General features: G+C 38.3%; 1 protein-coding gene across 3 annotated transcripts in view; it reads left to right on the top strand.

The window, feature by feature from the left end:
- The window catches only part of ITCH (itchy E3 ubiquitin protein ligase), a 237,554-nt gene that overhangs the window by 200,348 nt on the left and 18,008 nt on the right, over positions 1 to 19,198 (top strand). For all 3 annotated transcript variants that reach the window (XM_077110773.1, XM_077110787.1, XM_077110780.1), the window contains 2 exons: positions 12,512 to 12,632; positions 13,169 to 13,273. In XM_077110773.1, the coding sequence (XP_076966888.1) occupies positions 12,512 to 12,632; positions 13,169 to 13,273 (226 nt within the window). The remainder of the gene's footprint in view (positions 1 to 12,511; positions 12,633 to 13,168; positions 13,274 to 19,198) is intronic.

The following is a 19,198-nucleotide window of genomic DNA, read 5'->3' as shown; positions in this document are numbered from 1 at the left end:
CATACCTTGAAGTAGTTCTTGCAAGAACTTACTTATATTTCTAGTATTTATTAGTGGGACACATAGGTCTATGCAACCTCTTTCAGTTATGTTCACCTTCGATATGGTAATATTAGTTACAGACCTACTAGAGAACTGCCTTCACTTCTATCTGTTCCCTTACATTTGAGTTCAGCCTCATTAGGCTGACTGTTCACCCATCTCTAGCTTCTGTGTTTATCTCAGACCCTGTCATGGTTAGGGACAGGTGTCAACTTGGCCAAGTTGTGGTACCTGTTCATCTGATTGGGCAAGCGCTGGCCTGTCTGTTGCAATGAGGACATTTCATAGGATTAGGTCATGATCACATCAGCTACATCCACAGCTGATTCCATTTGTAATCAGCCAAAGGGGAGTGTCTTCTGCAATTAGTGATGCTAAATCCAATCGTGGGAAGCCTTTTAAGGAGGACTCAGAGGAGACAGGTTCCATTCCTGCTTTGGCTGGTGAGCCTCTTCTGTGGAGTTTGTCCAGGCCATCCATTGGAGTCATCGGCTTCGCAGCCTGCCCTGTGGATTTTGGACTCTGCATTCCTACGGTCACGTGAGACACTTTCATAAATTTTATATTTGCAAGTGTTCCCTGTTGGTTCTGTTTCTCTAGAGAACCCTAACTAATACAGACCCCTATATTCTGTATTATAAGCCTGTGATTTAACCTTTACCATGGTCATAAAAGCGGATTCATACAGCATCTATGCTTTAATGTCTGGCTTATTTCACTCAGCACTATGTCTTCAAGACTCATCCATCTTGTCATGTGCTTCGGAATGTCATTTCGTCATATTGCTGCATAATATTCCATCATATGTATATACCATATTTTGTTAATCCACTCATATGTTGATGGGCATTTGGATTGTTTTCATCTTTTGGCAATTATGAATAATGCTGCCATGAACATCAGTGTGCAAATGTCTGTTTGTGTCACTATTTCAGCTCTTCTTGATATATACCAAGTAGTGCTGTTGCTGGATCATAGGGCAACTGGATATTTAGTTCCTGAGAAACTGCTAAACTGCTTCCATAGTGGCTATACCATTATACATTCCCACCAGCAGTGTATAAAGTGTCCCAATTTCTACACATCCTCTCCAACATTTGTAGTTTCCTGTTTGTTTAATAGCAGCCATTCTTATAGGTGTGAGGTGGTATCTCATTGTTGTCTTGATCTACATTTCCCTTACAGCTAATGAAAATGAGCATCTCTTCATGTGCTTTTGAGCCTCCTGTATTTGCTTTTCAGAAAAATCCCTATTGATATCTTTAGTCCATTTTATAATTGGGTTGTTTGTTATTTTGTTGCTGAGTTATATGATTTCTTTATGTATACAGGATATCAAGCCTTTGTCCAATGTGTGATTCCAAAATATTTTCTCCCATTGAGTTGGTGCCTCTTCACCTTTTTGATAAAGTTTTTTGACATCCAGAAGCATTTGATTTTGAGGAGTTCCCATTTATCTATTTTTTTTCTTTTGTTGCTTGTCCTTTGGGTGTAAAATTTAGGGAGCTACCTCCTATTACTAGGTCTTGAAGATGTTTCCTATATTTTCTTCTAAGAAATATATTTATTTCTTATATTTAGGTGTTTGATCCATTTTTGAGTTAACTTTTGTATAGGATATAAGGTAAGGGTTCTCTTTCATTCTTTTGGCTATTGATAGACAGTTCTCCTCTGCTCATTTGTTGGAAAGACTATTTTGTCCCACTTCCGTGGGTTTGGATGCCTTGTTAAAAATCATTGAACCATAGATTTGGTTGTCTGTTTCTGCACTCTCGATTCGATTCCATTGGCCAGTACTTCTTTCTTTGTGCCAGTATCATGCTGTTTTGACCAATGTGGCTTTATAGTAAGTTTTAACGTTAGGGAGGGAGTGTTAATCCTCCTACTTCATTCTTGTTTTTTAGAATGCTTTTAGGTATTCAGAGTCTCTTTCCCTTCCAGATGAATTTGGTAAATAGCTTGTCCACATCTTCAGAGTTAAGTTGTTGGAATTTTGATTGGTAATGCATTGAATCTGTAGGTTAGTTTGGGTAGAATTGACATCTTAACTATATTTAACGTTCCTATCCATGAGCAGGGAATGTCTTTCTACCTTTAGCAATGATGTGTAGTTTTCTGTGTACAAATCCTTTAGTTAAGTTCATTCCTAGGTACTTGACTCTTTTAATTTCTATTTTGAATGGAATTTTTTCCTTAACTGACTCCTCAGGTAGGTCATTGTTTGTGTATAGAAACATTACTGATTTTTGCACATTAATTTTATATCCTGTCACTTTGCTAATTTGTTTATTAGCTCAGGTAATTTTGTTGTAGATTTTTCAGACTTTTCCAAATATAGTATCATGTCATCTGCAAATAATGAAAGTTTTACTTCTTCTTTTCCAATTTGGATGCATTTTATTTCTTCTCCCTGCCTGATTGCTCTAGCTCGAACTTCTAGTACAAAGTTGAATAGTAGTGGTGACAGAGGGCGTCCTTGTCTTCTTCCCAATCTTAGGGATTTCAGTCTCTCGCAATTGAGTACAATGCTGGCTGTTGGTTTTTTTTATATATATATCCTTTATCATATTGAGGAAGTTATCTTTGATTCCTATCTTTTGAAATGTTTTTATCAGAAAAGGATGTTGAATTTTTTCAAATGCTTTTTTAAACTTTAATCGAGACGATCATGTGATTTTTTTCCTTTCAATTTATTAATGTGCTGTATTACATTAAATGATTTTCTTGTGTTGAACCATCCTTGCATTCCTGGTATAAACCCGATTTGTTCATGCTTTATAATTCTTTTAATTTGTTGTTGGATTCTATTTGCTAGTGTTTTGTTGAGAATTTTTGCATCATTATGGAGATTGGCCCATAGTTTTCCTTTCTTATAGCATCTTTACCAGGTTTTGGTATTCGAATGATATTAGCTTCCTAAAATTAGTTAGGTAGTGTTCCTTTTTTCCTCAGTTTTTTTGGATTAATTTGATCAGGGTTTGTGTTCTTTTTGGAATGTTTGATAAAATTCCCCTGTGAAGCCTTCTGACCCTGGGCTTTTCTTTGTAGGAAGATTTTTGTTGACTGATTGACTCTGTTTACTTGTGATTGGTTTATTGAGAGCGTCTTCTGTTTCTTCTGGGGTCCGTATAGCTTGTTCGTGTGTTTCCAGGAATTTGTCCATTTCATCTAAGTTGTCTAGTTTGTTGGCATATAGTTGTTCAAAGTATCCGCTTACGATGTCTTTTATTTCTTTGGCATCTGTGGTAAGACACCCCTTCTCCTTTCTGATTTTGTTTATTTGCATCCTCTCTGTATTTTTTTCTTTGTTGCTGTTGCTAGTGGCCCATCAGTTTTATTGATTTTCTCAAAGAACCAACTTTTGGTTTTATTGATTTTTTTCTGTTGTTCTTTTGTTCTCCATTCGTTTAACTCTTCTTTCGTCTTTGTTATTTCTCTTCTTCTATTTGCTTTGGGGTTAGTTTGCTGTTCTTTCTTTCTCAAGTTCCTCCAGGTGAGCAGTTGAAGTCCTCGATTTTTGCTCATTCTTGTTTTTTAATGTAGGCATTTAGGGCAATAAATTTCCCTCAGCACTGCCTTTGCCTCATCCCATAAGTTCTGATATGTTGTATTCTCCTTTTCATTCGTGTCCAGATAGCCACTGATTTCTCTAGCTATTTCTTCTTTGATGCACTGGTTGTTTAAGAGTGTGTTATTTAATCTCCATATATTTGTGAAAGTTCTTGTTCTTTGGTGTTTATTGATATCCAGCTTCCTTCCAATGTGATCAGAGAACATGTTTGTTTGTTTTTTATGAAACATAACCACATATAAATACATTCTTACCATATGACCACTTCATTCGTATTATATAATCAATAACTCACAATATCATCATATAGTTATATATTCATCATCATGATCATTTGCATCAATTCAGAAAAAGAAATAAGAAGAGAACAGAAAAAAATTCATACTTACCATACCCTTACTCCCTTTCTTTGATCACTACCATTGAGAAAGTGTTTTGAATAATTTCAGTGTTTTAAAATTTGTAAAGACCTGTTTTATGCCCCAGCATATGATCTATCCTGGAGAATGTTCCATGAACACTAGAGAAGTATGTGTATCCTGCTGTTTTGGGGTGTAATCACTTACATACGTCTGTTATGTCTAATTCATTTATCAGGTTGTTTAACTTCTCTGTTTCCTTGTTGATCTTCTGTCTTCTTCTGTCTATAGAGGAGTGTGGTGTATTGAAGTCTCCTGCTATTATTGTTGAAACATCTATCACTCCCTGCAGTTTGGCCAATGTCTCTCTCATGTACTTAGGAGCTCCTTCATTGGGAGCATAAACATTTATGATTGTTTTTTCTTTTTGATGAATTGTCCCTTTTATTAATATATAATGTTCTTCTTTTTCTCTTATGATGGCTGTACATTTAAACTCTTTTTTGTCCGATAATAGTATAGCTAATCCTTTCTTTTGGTCACAACTTGCGTAGAACATCTTTTTCCCTCTTTTCACTTTCAGTCTATTTGTATCCTTGTGTCTAAAATGAGTCTCTTTTAAGCAGCATATAGCTGGGTTATATTTCTTAATCCAGTCTGCCAATCTGTGTCTTTTAATTGGTAAGTTTAGTCTGTTAATATTCAAAGTTATCACTGAAAAGGCGTTTCTTGAGTCCACCATCTTACCTTTTGCATTTTGTTTGTCAGATCTATATATTCTTTTCACTCTTTCTGTTTTTATCCTTTAAGTTATCCTTACTTGTACTCTTCAATTCTCTGCCTTCCTCCAGACCTCCCTCTCCTGTCTTTTTTTTTCCACTGGCAGACTCCCTTTAGTGTTTTTTGTAGGGTTGGTCTCTTGTTGGCACATTCTTTCAGGATTTGTTTGTCAGTGAAAATTTTAATCTCTCCCTCAGGTTTTTTTTTTTTTATTGATTAACGGGAAAAAAGAAATTAACCCAACATTTAGAAATCATTCCATTCTACATATGCAATCAGTAATTCTTAACAGCATCACATAGATGCATGATCATCATTTCTTAGGACATTTGCATCGGTTTAGAAGAACTAGCAACACAATAGAAAAAGATATAGAATGTTAATATAGAGAAAAAAAATAAAAATAATAATAGTAAAAAAAAAGACAAACAAACAACCAGACAGACAAAAACAAAACAAACAAACAAACAAAAAAAACAACCTATAGCTCAGATGCAGCTTCATTCAGTGTTTTAACATGATTACTTTACAATTAGGTATTATTGTGCTGTCCATTTTTGAGTTTTTGTATCTAGTCCTGTTGCACAGTCTGTATCCCTTCAGCTCCAATTACCCATTATCTTACCCTGTTTCTAACTCCTGCTGGACTCTGTTACCAATGACATATGCCAAGTATATTCTCGAATGTCGGTTCACATCAGTGGGACCATACAGTATTTGTCCTTTAGTTTTTGGCTAGACTCACTCAGCATAATGTTCTCTAGGTCCATCCATGTTATTACATGCTTCATAAGTTTATCCTGTCTTAAAGCTGCATAACATTCCATCGTATTTATATACCACAGTTTGTTTAGCCACTCGTCTGTTGATGGACATTTTGGCTGTTTCCATCTCTTTGCAATTGTAAATAACGCTGCTATAAACATTGGTGTGCAAATGTCCGTTTGTGTCTTTGCCCTTAAGTCCTTTGAGTAGATACCCAGCAATGGTATTGCTGGGTCGTGTGGCAATTCTATATTCAGCTTTTTGAGGAACCGCCAAACTGCCTTCCACGGTGGTTGCACCATTTTACATTCCCACCAACAGTGGATAAGTGTGCCTCTTTCTCCGCATCCTCTCTAGCACTTGTCATTTTCTGTTTTGTTGATAATGGCCATTCTGCTGGGTGTGAGATGATATCTCATTGTGGTTTTGATTTGCATTTCTCTAGTGGCCAGGGACATTGAGCATCTCTTCATGTGCCTCTTGGCCATTTGTATTTCCTCTTCTGTTAGGTGTCTGTTCAAGTCTTTTTCCCATTTTGTAATTGGGTTGGCTGTCTTTTTGTTGTTGAGATGAACAATCTCTTTATAAATTCTGGATACTAGACCTTTATCTGATATGTCATTTCCAAATATTGTCTCCCATTGTGTAGGCTGTCTTTCTATTTTCTTGATGAAGTTCTTTGATGCACAAAAGTGTTTGATTTTGAGGAGCTCCCATTTATTTATTTCTTTCTTCAGTGCTCTTGCTATAGGTTTAAGGTCCATAAAACCGCCTCCAATTGTAAGTTTCGTAAGATATCTCCCTACATTTTCCTCTATCTGTTTTATGGTCTTAGACCTAATGTTTAGATCTTTGATCCATTTTGAGTTAACTTTTGTATAGGGTGTGAGATATGGGTCTTCTTTCATTCTTTTGCATATGGATATCCAGTTCTCTAGGCACCATTTATTGAAAAGACTGTTCTGTCCCAGGTGAGTTGGCTTGACTGCCTTATCAAAGATCAAATGAAATGTCCATAGATGAGAGGGTCTATATCTGAGCACTCTATTCGATTCCATTGGTCGATATATCTATCTTTATGCCAATACCATGCTGTTTTGACCACTATGGCTTCATAATATGCCTTAAAGTCAGGCAGCGCGAGACCTCCAGCTTCGTTTTTTTTCCTCAAGATGTTTTTAGCAATTCGGGGCACCCTGCCCTTCCAGATAAATTTGCTTATTGGTTTTTCTATTCCTGAAAAGTAAGTTGTTGGGATTTTGATTGGTATTGCATTGAATCTGTAAATCAATTTAGGTAGGATTGACATCTTAACTATATTTAGTCTTCCAATCCATGAACACGGTATGCCCTTCCATCTCTTTAGGTCTTCTGTGATTTCTTTTAACAGTTTTTTGTAGTTTTCTTTATATAGGTTTTTTGTCTCTTTAGTTAAATTTATTCCTAGGTATTTTATTCTTTTAGTTGCAATTGTAAATGGGATTCGTTTCTTGATTTCCCCCTCAGCTTGTTCATTACTAGTGTATAGAAATGCTACAGATTTTTGAATGTTGATCTTGTAACCTGCTACTTTGCTGTACTCATTTATTAGCTCTAGTAGTTTTGTTGTGGATTTTTCCGGGTTTTCGACGTATAGTATCATATCGTCTGCAAACAGTGATAGTTTTACTTCTTCCTTTCCAATTTTGATGCCTTGTATTTCTTTTTATTGTCTAATTGCTCTGGCTAGAACCTCCAATACAATGTTGAATAATAGTGGTGATAGTGGACATCCTTGTCTTGTTCCTGATCTTAGGGGGAAAGTTTTCAATTCTTCCCCATTGAGGATGATATTAGCTGTGGGTTTTTCATATATTCCCTCTATCATTTTAAGGAAGTTCCCTTGTATTCCTATCTTTTGAAGTGTTTTCAACAGGAAAGGATGTTGAATCTTGTCAAATGCCTTCTCTGCATCAATTGAGATGATCATGTGATTTTTCTGCTTTGATTTGTTGATATGGTGTATTACATTAATTGATTTTCTTATGTTGAACCATCCTTGCATACCTGGGATGAATCCTACTTGGTCATGATGTATAATTCTTTTAATGTGTTGTTGGATACGATTTGCTAGAATTTTATTGAGGATTTTTGCATCTATATTCATTAGAGAGATTGGTCTGTAGTTTTCTTTTTTTGTAATATCGTTGCCTGGTTTTGGTATGAGGGTGATGTTGGCTTCATAGAATGAATGAGGTAGTTTTCCCTCCACTTCGATTTTTTTGAAGAGTTTGAGGAGAGTTGGTACTAATTCTTTCTGGAACGTTTGGTAGAATTCACATGTGAAGCCGTCTGGTCCTGAACTTTTCTTTTTAGGAAGCTTTTGAATGACTAATTCAATTTCTTTACTTGTGATTGGTTTGTTGAGGTCATCTATTTCTTCTTGAGTCAAAGTCGGTTGTTCATGTCTTTCCAGGAACCCGTCCATTTCATCTAAATTGTTGTATTTATTAGCGTAAAGTTGTTCATAGTATCCTGTTATTACCTTCTTTATTTCTGTGAGGTTAGTAGTTATGTCTCCTCTTCCATTTCTGATCTTATTTATTTGTATCCTCTCTCTTCTTCTTTTTGTCAGTCTTGATAAGGGCCCATCAATCTTATTGATTTTCTCATAGAACCAACTGCTGGTCTTATTGATTTTCTCTATTGTTCTCATGTTTTCAATTTCATTTATTTCTGCTCTGATCTTTGTTATTTCTTTCCTTTTGCTTGCTTTGGGATTAGTTTGCTGTTCTTTCTCCAGTTCTTCCAAGTGAACAGTTAATTCCTGCATTTTTGCCTTTTCTTCTTTTCTGATATAGGCATTTAGGGCAATAAATTTCTCTCTTAGCACTGCCTTTGCTGCATCCCATAAGTTTTGATATGTTGCGTTTTCATTTTCATTTGCCTCTAGGTATTTACTAATTTCTCTTGCAATTTCTTCTTTGACCCACTTGTTGTTTAAGAGTGTGTTGTTGAGCCTCCACGTATTTGTGAATTTTCTAGCACTCCGCCTATTATTGATTTCCAGCTTCATTCCTTTATGATCCGAGAAAGTGTTGTGTATGATTTCAATCTTTTTTAATTTGTTAAGACTTGCTTTGTGACCCAGCATATGGTCTATCTTTGAGAATGATCCATGAGCACTTGAGAAAAAGGTGTATCCTGCTGTTGTGGGATGTAATGTCCTATAAATGTCTGTTAAGTCTAGCTCATTTATAGTAATATTCAGATTCTCTATTTCTTTATTGATCCTCTGTCTAGATGTTCTGTCCATTGATGAGAGTGGGGAATTGAAGTCTCCAACTATTATGGTATTTGTGTCTATTTCCCTTTTCAGTGTTTGCAGTGTATTCCTCACGTATTTTGGGGCATTCTGGTTTGGTGCGTACATATTTATGATTGTTATGTCTTCTTGTTTAATTGTTCCTTTTATTAGTATATCGTGTCCTTCTTTGTCTCTTTTAACTGTTTTACATTTGAAGTCTAACTTGTTGGATATTAGTATGCCCACTCCTGCTCTTTTCTGGCTGTTATTTACATGAAATATCTTTTCCCAACCTTTCACTTTCAACCTATGTTTATCTTTGGGTCTAAGATGTGTTTCCTGTAGACAGCATATAGAAGGATCCTGTTTTTTAATCCATTCTGCTATTCTATGTCTTTTGATTGGGGAATTCAGGCCATTAACATTTAGTGTTATTACTGTTTGGATAATATTTTCCTCTACCATTTTGCCTTTTGTATTATATATATCATATCTGACTTTCCTTCTTTCTACACTCTTCTCCATACCTCTCTCTTCTGTCTTTTCGTATCTGACTCTAGTGCTCCCTTTAGTATTTCTTGCAGAGCTGGTCTGTTGGTCAGAAATTCTCTCAGTGACTTTTTGTCTGAGAATGTTTTAATTTCTGCGTCATTTTTGAAGGACAATTTTGCTGAATATAGGAGTCTTGGTTGGCAGTTTTTCTCTTTTAGTAATTTAAATATATCATCCCACTGTCTTCTAGCTACCTTGGTTTCTGCTGAGAAATCTACACATAGTCTTATTGGGTTTCCCTTGTATGTGATGTTGTTTTTCTCTTGCTACTTTCAAGATCCTCTCTTTCTCTTTGACTTCTGATATTCTAACTAGTAAGTGTCTTGGAGAACGCCTATTTGGGTCTAATGTCTTTGGGGTGCGCGCACTTCTTGTATCTGTAATTTTAGGTTTTTCATAAGAGTTGGGAAATTTTCAGTGATAATTTCTTCCATTAGTTTTTCTCCTCCTTTTCCCTTCTCTTCTCCTTCTGGGACACCCACAGCATGTATATTTGTGCGGTTCATATTGTCCTTGAGTTCCCTGATACCGTGTTCAAATTTTTCCATTCTTTTCCCGATAGTTTCTGTTTGTTTTTGGAATTCAGATGTTCCATCCTCCAAATCACTAATTCTATCTTCTGTCTCTTTGAATCTATCATTGTAGGTATCCATTGTTTTTTCCATCTTTTCTACTTTATCCTTCACTTCCATACGTTCTGTGATTTGTTTTTTCAGTTTTTCTATTTCCTCTTTTTGTTCAGCCCATGTCTTCTTCATGTCCTCCCTCAATTTATCGATTTCGTTTTTGAAGAGGTTTTCCATTTCTGTTCGTATATTCAGCATTAGTTGTCTCAGCTCCTGTATCTCATTTGAACTATTGGTTTGTTCCTTTGACTGGGCCATATTTTCAATTTTCTGAGCGTGATCCGTTATCTTCTGCTGGAGTCTGGGCATTTAGTCAGATTTCCCTGGGTGTTGGACCCAGCAGGTTGAAAGATTTTTCTGTGAAATCTCTGGGTTCTGTTTTTCTTATCCTGCCCAGTAGGTGGTGCTCGTGGCACACGTTTGTCTGCGGATCCCACCAGTAAAAGGTGCTGTGGGTCCTTTAACTTTGGAAAACTCTCGCCGTGGGGGAGGTTCGCCAGTCGAAGCAGCTTGAAAGAGTGCCAACCGGCCCGGGGGTCCGAACGCGGGGAGGGTCGCCAGCCGCCACAGCCCGGGAGAGCGCCCGTCCAAATTTCCTCGTCGGCCTGGGGTGCCAAGCGTGCTGGGAGAGCGCCAGCCGCTGCGGCCTGGGAGAGTGCACCGGTCCCAGCCGGACCGGGGAGTCACATGTTTGGAAGGGACCCCCCCGTCACCGTTCTCCGCGGCCTGGGGATTTCCGATCCAATTCTCTCAGTTGGTCCGGGGGGGAGTGCGTGTTGCGGGCGCCAGCCGCCGCGGCTTGAGGGGACCGCCTGCCCAGTTCTGCCAGCTGGCCCGGGAAGGAGGAAGGGAGGGACTCCGGCCGCTTGCCGCCCTGCCCGGGGAAGCCCGCGCCCCTCGGCAATCTCACCGGAGCGGGTTCTCTCAGCCAGTCAGCCGTTCCAGGATGGGGTACGCTGTCTTTTTGATCTCTGTTGTGGCTCCGGGAGCTGTTCTGTATCGTTTTACTCCCCTAGTAGCTGTTCTGGAGGAGGAACTAAGATCCGCGCGTCTTACTAAGCTGCCATCTTCTCCGGAAGTACCCTCCCTCAGGTTTGAAGGACAATTTGACTGGGTACTGAATTCTTGGCTGGAAGTCTTTCTCTTTCAGGATTTTATACATATCATACCACTGCCTTCTCGCCTCCATGGTGCTAGTTGAGTAGTCTGAACTCAGTCTTATGTGATTACCTTTGTATGTAGTAGATTGTTTTTCTCTTGCTGCTTTCAGGATTTTCTGTTTCTCTTCAACAGTTGACAGACTGATTAGTATGTGTCTTTGAGAAGTCCTATTTGGATTTGTTCTATTTGGAGTTCATTGAGCGTCTTTGACTTGTATATTATGTCCTTTTAAGGGTTGGGAAATTTTCCCCCATTATATCCTCAACTAATTTTCATAGCCCTTTGCTCTTCTTTTCTCCTTCTTGGACACCGGTGATTCTTATATTTCTGTGCTTTGTTTTGTCCGTCATTTTCCTGAGATCCAATTCAAATTTTTCCACCTTTTTTTACCAATTGCTGTTTTGAGTGTTCAGTTGTCCTGTTCTCTAGTTCGCATATTCTTTTTTCCACCTCTTCATATCTGCTGTTGTGTATCTCTAATATGTTTTTAATTTGGTCTACAGCATCTTTAGTCTCTGTGATATCTGCTATTTTTCTATTTATTCTTTCAAATTTCTCTAAATGCTTTTGTAGTATCTTCTTGATCTCCTTTATGTCATAGCCATCCCATTTATTTTACTTAGTAGAGTTATATAAACCTCTTTGATTAGTTGTTCCAAAGTCTGTGTCTCCTCTGGTGTTTTAATTTGGTCTTAGGCTGGGCTATATCTGTCTGCATCATGATATGCTTAGTGATCTGCTGTATAGTGGCATGTAAATATCTTGATTGGTTTACTTTGGGATTTGATTTCCTTCAGTAAGTCTAAAGCCTTGTATTTTGCAGGATGGTGGTGGAGCAGGATAGAGGGTGCAGGGTGGGGCTAAATAGTGCAGTGATGCATTGTAGCGCTGGTATACACACAGGTTTGGGATTCTGTGCTGATGCCTGTGAACGTAGGTGCCCAGTGGTGGGGAGGATGTGGGTTTGCAGATTATGGTTTTGTTTTTAAAAAGAGATCGTACCTTTTAAAGATAAAAACAGGATTATTTACATTTAAAAGAATTATATTATATCTAGGGAATGGGTAGCATCGTATGTGAAATAACGTTGGCTTGCATTAAAGCTGAGAGATTTGTACCTGAGGTTCATTATACTGTTTGCTCTACTTTTATAACTGTTTTTAAGTTTTCCTAATAAAATTTTTAAAAGTTATTTTCATACTCAGAATTTTACAGTTAAAATTCAGACTTCCTAATAGCTTTTCTCTTGGGGGGTGGGGTGGGGGTGCATGGTCCAGGAATCGAACCCTGGTCTCGCACATGGAAGGCAAGCATTCTACCACTGAACCACCCGTGTACCCCCGATAGCGTTTTTATTTTTGCTTTTCAGAATGGTTGCTGAGTGGAGGTTGTCTCGAGGTGTTGAAGAACAGACGCAAGCCTTCTTTGAAGGCTTTAATGAAATTCTTCCCCAGCAGTATTTACAATACTTTGATGCAAAGGAATTAGAGGTAAGAAGTATTTCTTCTTTCTCCTACACCATGTGGGTTAATAAAGTCTTTTAAGTGTCTGCTTTCAACTCAGTTTCCCATCTGTCCAGTGGCAATAGTATTTTTTATGTTGCCTGCAGGTTTTGAAGCATCCCCAGAGATTAAACATGTGTAATTTTTTTAAGTACTACTGTAAGGGCATTTCTACAGTGAGTAACATGTTTCCTTGAATTTGTGTATATATGACACCATACATAGAAACTCATCTTCGTGAATAATGTAGATAAAATTCTTCTTGCACAGTTCACAAATGGAAGCCTTCTGAGTAATTGGGGGTTTTGTTTTTGTTTTTTCTTTCTTTTGGGGGGTGCATGGGCTGTTGATCGAACCCAGGTGTCCTACGTGTCAGGTGAGCATTCTATCACTGAACCACCTGTAAACCTTGTAATTTGTTTTTGAAAGCTGTGTTTAATATTAGTATTTCCTTATCTCCATATACCATTTTTACATAGGTTATAGAATTACTTAAAAACATTTTTTCTTCTTCATCTCTAAAGGTCCTTTTATGTGGCATGCAAGAGATTGATTTGAATGACTGGCAAAGACATGCGATCTACCGTCATTACGCTAGGACAAGCAGACAAATCCTGTGGTTTTGGCAGGTTTGTCTTTTAATTTATTTCTATTGGCAACCACTGTTTTTTCAGAAATTGGTTATCACATATGAAAGTGTATCACAGAACAAAATGTACCAGTATGTGCAGGCTCCTCAGTCCATGTGGGTAGTTCATAATGTATGAATCCAGATTATAACAGGGTCCTTTTACCTTGCCAATTGAGCAGCACCCACATTACACCTTTGCCTAGAGTATAAAACAGCTCTAGATGCTAAGATTCATCTTTGTTTGATCTGAATGTTTTTGGAAATTTTTAGTCCTAAGTATGTTTTTCATTATTCACATCTCATTAAGAATCAAATAATATTCAGAAGACAGAACTTAGAGATATGGTTTGGACTCATAATGATAGCTCTTCACAAAATGGCTGGTATACATGTAAAATAATTCATGTGAGAAACTCAGAGATGAACAGAACTTTTGTAACAAATAGGATAAGAATTTTAAAACTATTGGCAATAGCCTATGGAAATGGTACCCCTGCAGCTTTTCAGGGTGGGGACCTGAGCAGCAGCTGTACATAGCAGCCCTGGTGAGACCCTGTTCTAGTTTGCTAGCTGCCAGAATGCAATATACCAGGAACAGAATGGTTTTTTAAAGGGGGAATTTAATAAGTTGCTAGTTTATAGTTCTAAGGCCGAGAAAATGTCTCAATTAAACAAGTTTATAGAAATGTCCAATCAAAGACATCCAGGGAAAGATACCTTGGTTCAAGAAGGCCGATGAAGATCAGGGTTTCTCTCTGGGAGGGCACATGGCGAACACAGCATCATCTGCTAGCTTTCTCTACTGGCTTTCTGTTTCATGAAGCTCCCTGGGAAGTGTTTTCCTTCTTCATCTCTGAAGGTCACTGGCTGGGGGACTCCCTCTGCTTCTTGTGGCTATGTCATTCTTCTCTGCTCTCTCTGAATCTCTCCCATTCTTCAAATGTTTCCTCTTTTATAGGATTCCAGTAAACTAATCAAGACCCACCCGAGTGGGTGGAGACACATCTCTACGTAATCCAGCTTAACAGCCACTCTTGATTGAGTCTCATCTCCAGGGAGATGATCTAATTACAGTTTCAAACATACAGTACTGAATAGGAATTAGAAGAAACTGCTGCCTTTACAAAATGGGATTAGGATTAAAACATGGCTTTTCTAGGGTACATACATCCTTTCAAACCAGCACAGATCCCTTTTATTTTACTGGGCAGTATGTTTTAGGTCAAGAAAAAGATTTTAGACTTCCGGAGAAGATGGCGGCTTAGTAAGACACACAGATCTTAGTTTCCTCTCCAGGACAGCTACTAAGGGAGTAGAAACGACACAGAACAGCTCCCAAAGCCACAACAGAGATAAAAAAGACAGCGTACCCCATCCTGGAACGGCTGGCTGGCTGAGAGAAGCCGCTCGGGTGAGATCGCCGAGGCGCGCGGGCTTCACCGGGCGGGGCGGCAAGCGGCCGGAGTCACTCCCTTCCCCCTTCCCGGGCCGGCTGGGAGAATTGGAGAGGCGGTCCCCTGAAACCGCGGCGGCTGGCGCCCACACCACGCGCAGCCCCCCGGACCAACTGAGAGAATTGGATCGGAAATCCCCAGGCCGCGGAGAACGGTGACGGGTGGGGGAGGCCCCTCCCAAACCCGTGACTCCCCGGGAACGTGCACTCTCCCGGGCGGGCCGCTGCCGCTGGCGCCCTCTCGCCACACTTGGTGCCCCGTACCGACTAGGAAATTCGGACGGGCGCTTTCCCGTGCTACGGCGGCCAGCAACCCTCCCCGCGTTCGGACCCCGGGCCGGCTCAAGCCGCTTCGACTAGCGAACCTCCCGGACGGCGAGAGTTTTCCAAAGTTAAAGGTCCCACAGCACCTTTTACTGGTGGGACCCGCAGACAAACGTGTGCCACAAGCGCCACCTACTGGGCAGGATAAGAAAAACAGAACCCAGAGATTTCACAGAAAAATCTTCCAAACTTTTGGATCCAATACCCAGGGAAATCTGTCTAAATGCGCAGATGCCAACAGAACATAACGGATCACGCTCAAATAATTGAAAATATGGCCCAGTCAAAGGAACAAACCAATAGTTCAAATGAGATACAGGAGCTGAGACAACTAATGCTGAATATACGAACAGAAGTGGAAAACCTCTTCAAAAACGAAATCGATAAATTGAGGGAGGACATGAAGAAGACATGGGCTGAACATAAAGAAGAAATAGAAAAACTGAAAAAACAAATCACAGAACTTATGGAAGTGAAGGACAAAGTAGAAAAGATAGAAAAAACAATGGATACCTACAATGATAGATTCAAAGAGACAGAAGATAGAATTAGTGATTTGGAGGATGGAACATCTGAATTCCAAAAACAAACAGAAACTATCGGGAAAAGAATGGAAAAATTTGAACAGGGTATCAGGGAACTCAAGGACAATATGAACCGCACAAATATACGTGTTGTGGGTGTCCCAGAAGGAGAAGAGAAGGGAAAAGGAGGAGAAAAACTAATGGAAGAAATTATCACTGAAAATTTCCCAACTCTTATGAAAGACCTAAAATTACAGATCCAAGAAGTGCAGCGCACCCCAAAGAGATTTGACCCAAAGAGGCGTTCTCCAAGACACTTACTAGTTAGAATGTCAGAGGTCAAAGAGAAAGAGAGGATCTTGAAAGCAGCAAGAGAAAAACAATCCATCACATACAAGGGAAACCCAATAAGACTATGTGTAGATTTCTCAGCAGAAACCATGGAGGCTAGAAGACAGTGAGATGATATATTTAAATTACTAAAAGAGAAAAACTGCCAACCAAGACTCCTATATCCAGCAAAATTATCCTTCAAAAATGAGGGAGAAATTAAAACATTCTCAGACAAAAAGTCACTGAGAGAATTTCTGACCAACAGACCAGCTCTGCAAGAAATACTAAAGGGAGCACTAGAGTCAGATACGAAAAGACAGAAGAGAGAGGTATGGAGAAGAGTGTAGAAAGAAGGAAAGTCAGATATGATATATATAATACAAAAGGCAAAATGGTAGAGGAAAATATTATCCAAACAGTAATAACACTAAATGTTAATGGCCTGAATTCCCCAATCAAAAGACATAGAATAGCAGAATGGATTAAAAAACAGGATCCTTCTATATGCTGTCTACAGGAAACACATCTTAGACCCAAAGATAAACATAGGTTGAAAGTGAAAGGTTGGGAAAAGATATTTCATGTAAATAACAGCCAGAAAAGAGCAGGAGTGGGCATACTAATATCCAACAAGTTAGACTTCAAATGTAAAACAGTTAAAAGAGACAAAGAAGGACACGATATACTAATAAAAGGAACAATTAAACAAGAAGACATAACAATCATAAATATGTACGCACCGAACCAGAATGCCCCAAAATACGTGAGGAATACACTGCAAACACTGAAAAGGGAAATAGACACAAATACCATAATAGTTGGAGACTTCAATTCCCCACTCTCATCAATGGACAGAACATCTAGACAGAGGATCAATAAAGAAATAGAGAATCTGAATATTACTATAAAGGAGCTAGACTTAACAGACATTTATAGGACATTAAATCCCACAACAGCAGGATACACCTTTTTCTCAAGTGCTCATGGATCATTCTCAAAGATAGACCATATGCTGGGTCACAAAGCAAGTCTTAACAAATTAAAAAAGATTGAAATCATACACAACACTTTCTCGGATCATAAAGGAATGAAGTTGGAAATCAATAATAGGCAGAGTGCCAGAAAATTCACAAATACGTGGAGACTCAACAACACACTCTTAAACAACGAGTGGGTCAAAGAAGAAATTGCAAGAGAAATTAGTAAATACCTAGAGGCAAATGAAAATGAAAACACAACATATCAAAACTTATGGGATGCAGCAAAGGCAGTGCTAAGAGGGAAATTTATTGCCCTAAATGCCTATATCAGAAAAGAAGAAAAGGCAAAAATGGAGGAATTAACTGTTCACTTGGAAGAACTGGAGAAAGAACAGCAAACTAATCCCAAAGCAAGCAAAAGGAAAGAAATAACAAAGATCAGAGCAGAAATAAATGAAATTGAAAACATGAGAACAATAGAGAAAATCAGTAAGACCAGAAGTTGGTTCTATGAGAAAATCAATAAGATTGATGGGCCCTTATCAAGATTGACAAAAAGAAGAAGAGAGAGGATGCAAATAAATAAGATCAGAAATGGAAGAGGAGACATAACTACTGACCTCACAGAAATAAAGAAGGTAATAACAGGATACTATGAACAACTTTACGCTAATAAATACAACAATTTAGATGAAATGGACGGGTTCCTGGAAAGACATGAACAACCGACTTTGACTCAAGAAGAAATAGATGACCTCAACAAACCAATCACAAGTAAAGAAATTGAATTAGTCATTCAAAAGCTTCCTAAAAAGAAAAGTTCAGGACCAGACGGCTTCACATGTGAATTCTACCAAACGTTCCAGAAAGAATTAGTACCAACTCTCCTCAAACTCTTCAAAAAAATCGAAGTGGAGGGAAAACTACCTCATTCATTCTATGAAGCCAACATCACCCTCATACCAAAACCAGGCAACGATATTACAAAAAAAGAAAACTACAGACCAATCTCTCTAATGAATATAGATGCAAAAATCCTCAATAAAATTCTAGCAAATCGTATCCAACAACACATTAAAAGAATTATACATCATGACCAAGTAGGATTCATCCCAGGTATGCAAGGATGGTTCAACATAAGAAAATCAATTAATGTAATACACCATATCAACAAATCAAAGCAGAAAAATCACATGATCATCTCAATTGATGCAGAGAAGGCATTTGACAAGATTCAACATCCTTTCCTGTTGAAAACACTTCAAAAGATAGGAATACAAGGGAACTTCCTTAAAATGATAGAGGGAATATATGAAAAACCCACAGCTAATATCATCCTCAATGGGGAAGAATTGAAAACTTTCCCCCTAAGATCAGGAACAAGACAAGGATGTCCACTATCACCACTATTATTCAACATTGTATTGGAGGTTCTAGCCAGAGCAATTAGACAATAAAAAGAAATACAAGGCATCAAAATTGGAAAGGAAGAAGTAAAACTATCACTGTTTGCAGACGATATGATACTATACGTCGAAAACCCGGAAAAATCCACAACAAAACTACTAGAGCTAATAAATGAGTACAGCAAAGTAGCAGGTTACAAGATCAACATTCAAAAATCTGTAGCATTTCTATACACTAGTAATGAACAAGCTGAGGGGGAAATCAAGAAACGAATCCCATTTACAATTGCAACTAAAAGAATAAAATACCTAGGAATAAATTTAACTAAAGAGACAAAAAACCTATATAAAGAAAACTACAAAAAACTGTTAAAAGAAATCACAGAAGACCTAAAGAGATGGAAGGGCATACCGTGTTCATGGATTGGAAGACTAAATATAGTTAAGATGTCAATCCTACCTAAATTGATTTACAGATTCAATGCAATACCAATCAAAATCCCAACAACTTACTTTTCAGGAATAGAAAAACCAATAAGCAAATTTATCTGGAAGGGCAGGGTGCCCCGAATTGCTAAAAACATCTTGAGGAAAAAAAACGAAGCTGGAGGTCTCGCGCTGCCTGACTTTAAGGCATATTATGAAGCCATAGTGGTCAAAACAGCATGGTATTGGCATAAAGATAGATATATCGACCAATGGAATCGAATAGAGTGCTCAGATATAGACCCTCTCATCTATGGACATTTCATTTGATCTTTGATAAGGCAGTCAAGCCAACTCACCTGGGACAGAACAGTCTTTTCAATAAATGGTGCCTAGAGAACTGGATATCCATATGCAAAAGAATGAAAGAAGACCCATATCTCACACCCTATACAAAAGTTAACTCAAAATGGATCA

The sequence above is a fragment of the Tamandua tetradactyla genome, chromosome 1 (genome assembly GCF_023851605.1).
Source record: "Tamandua tetradactyla isolate mTamTet1 chromosome 1, mTamTet1.pri, whole genome shotgun sequence".
Classification (NCBI taxonomy): domain Eukaryota; kingdom Metazoa; phylum Chordata; class Mammalia; order Pilosa; family Myrmecophagidae; genus Tamandua; species Tamandua tetradactyla.
This window is presented reverse-complemented; position numbering and strand designations above follow the sequence as displayed.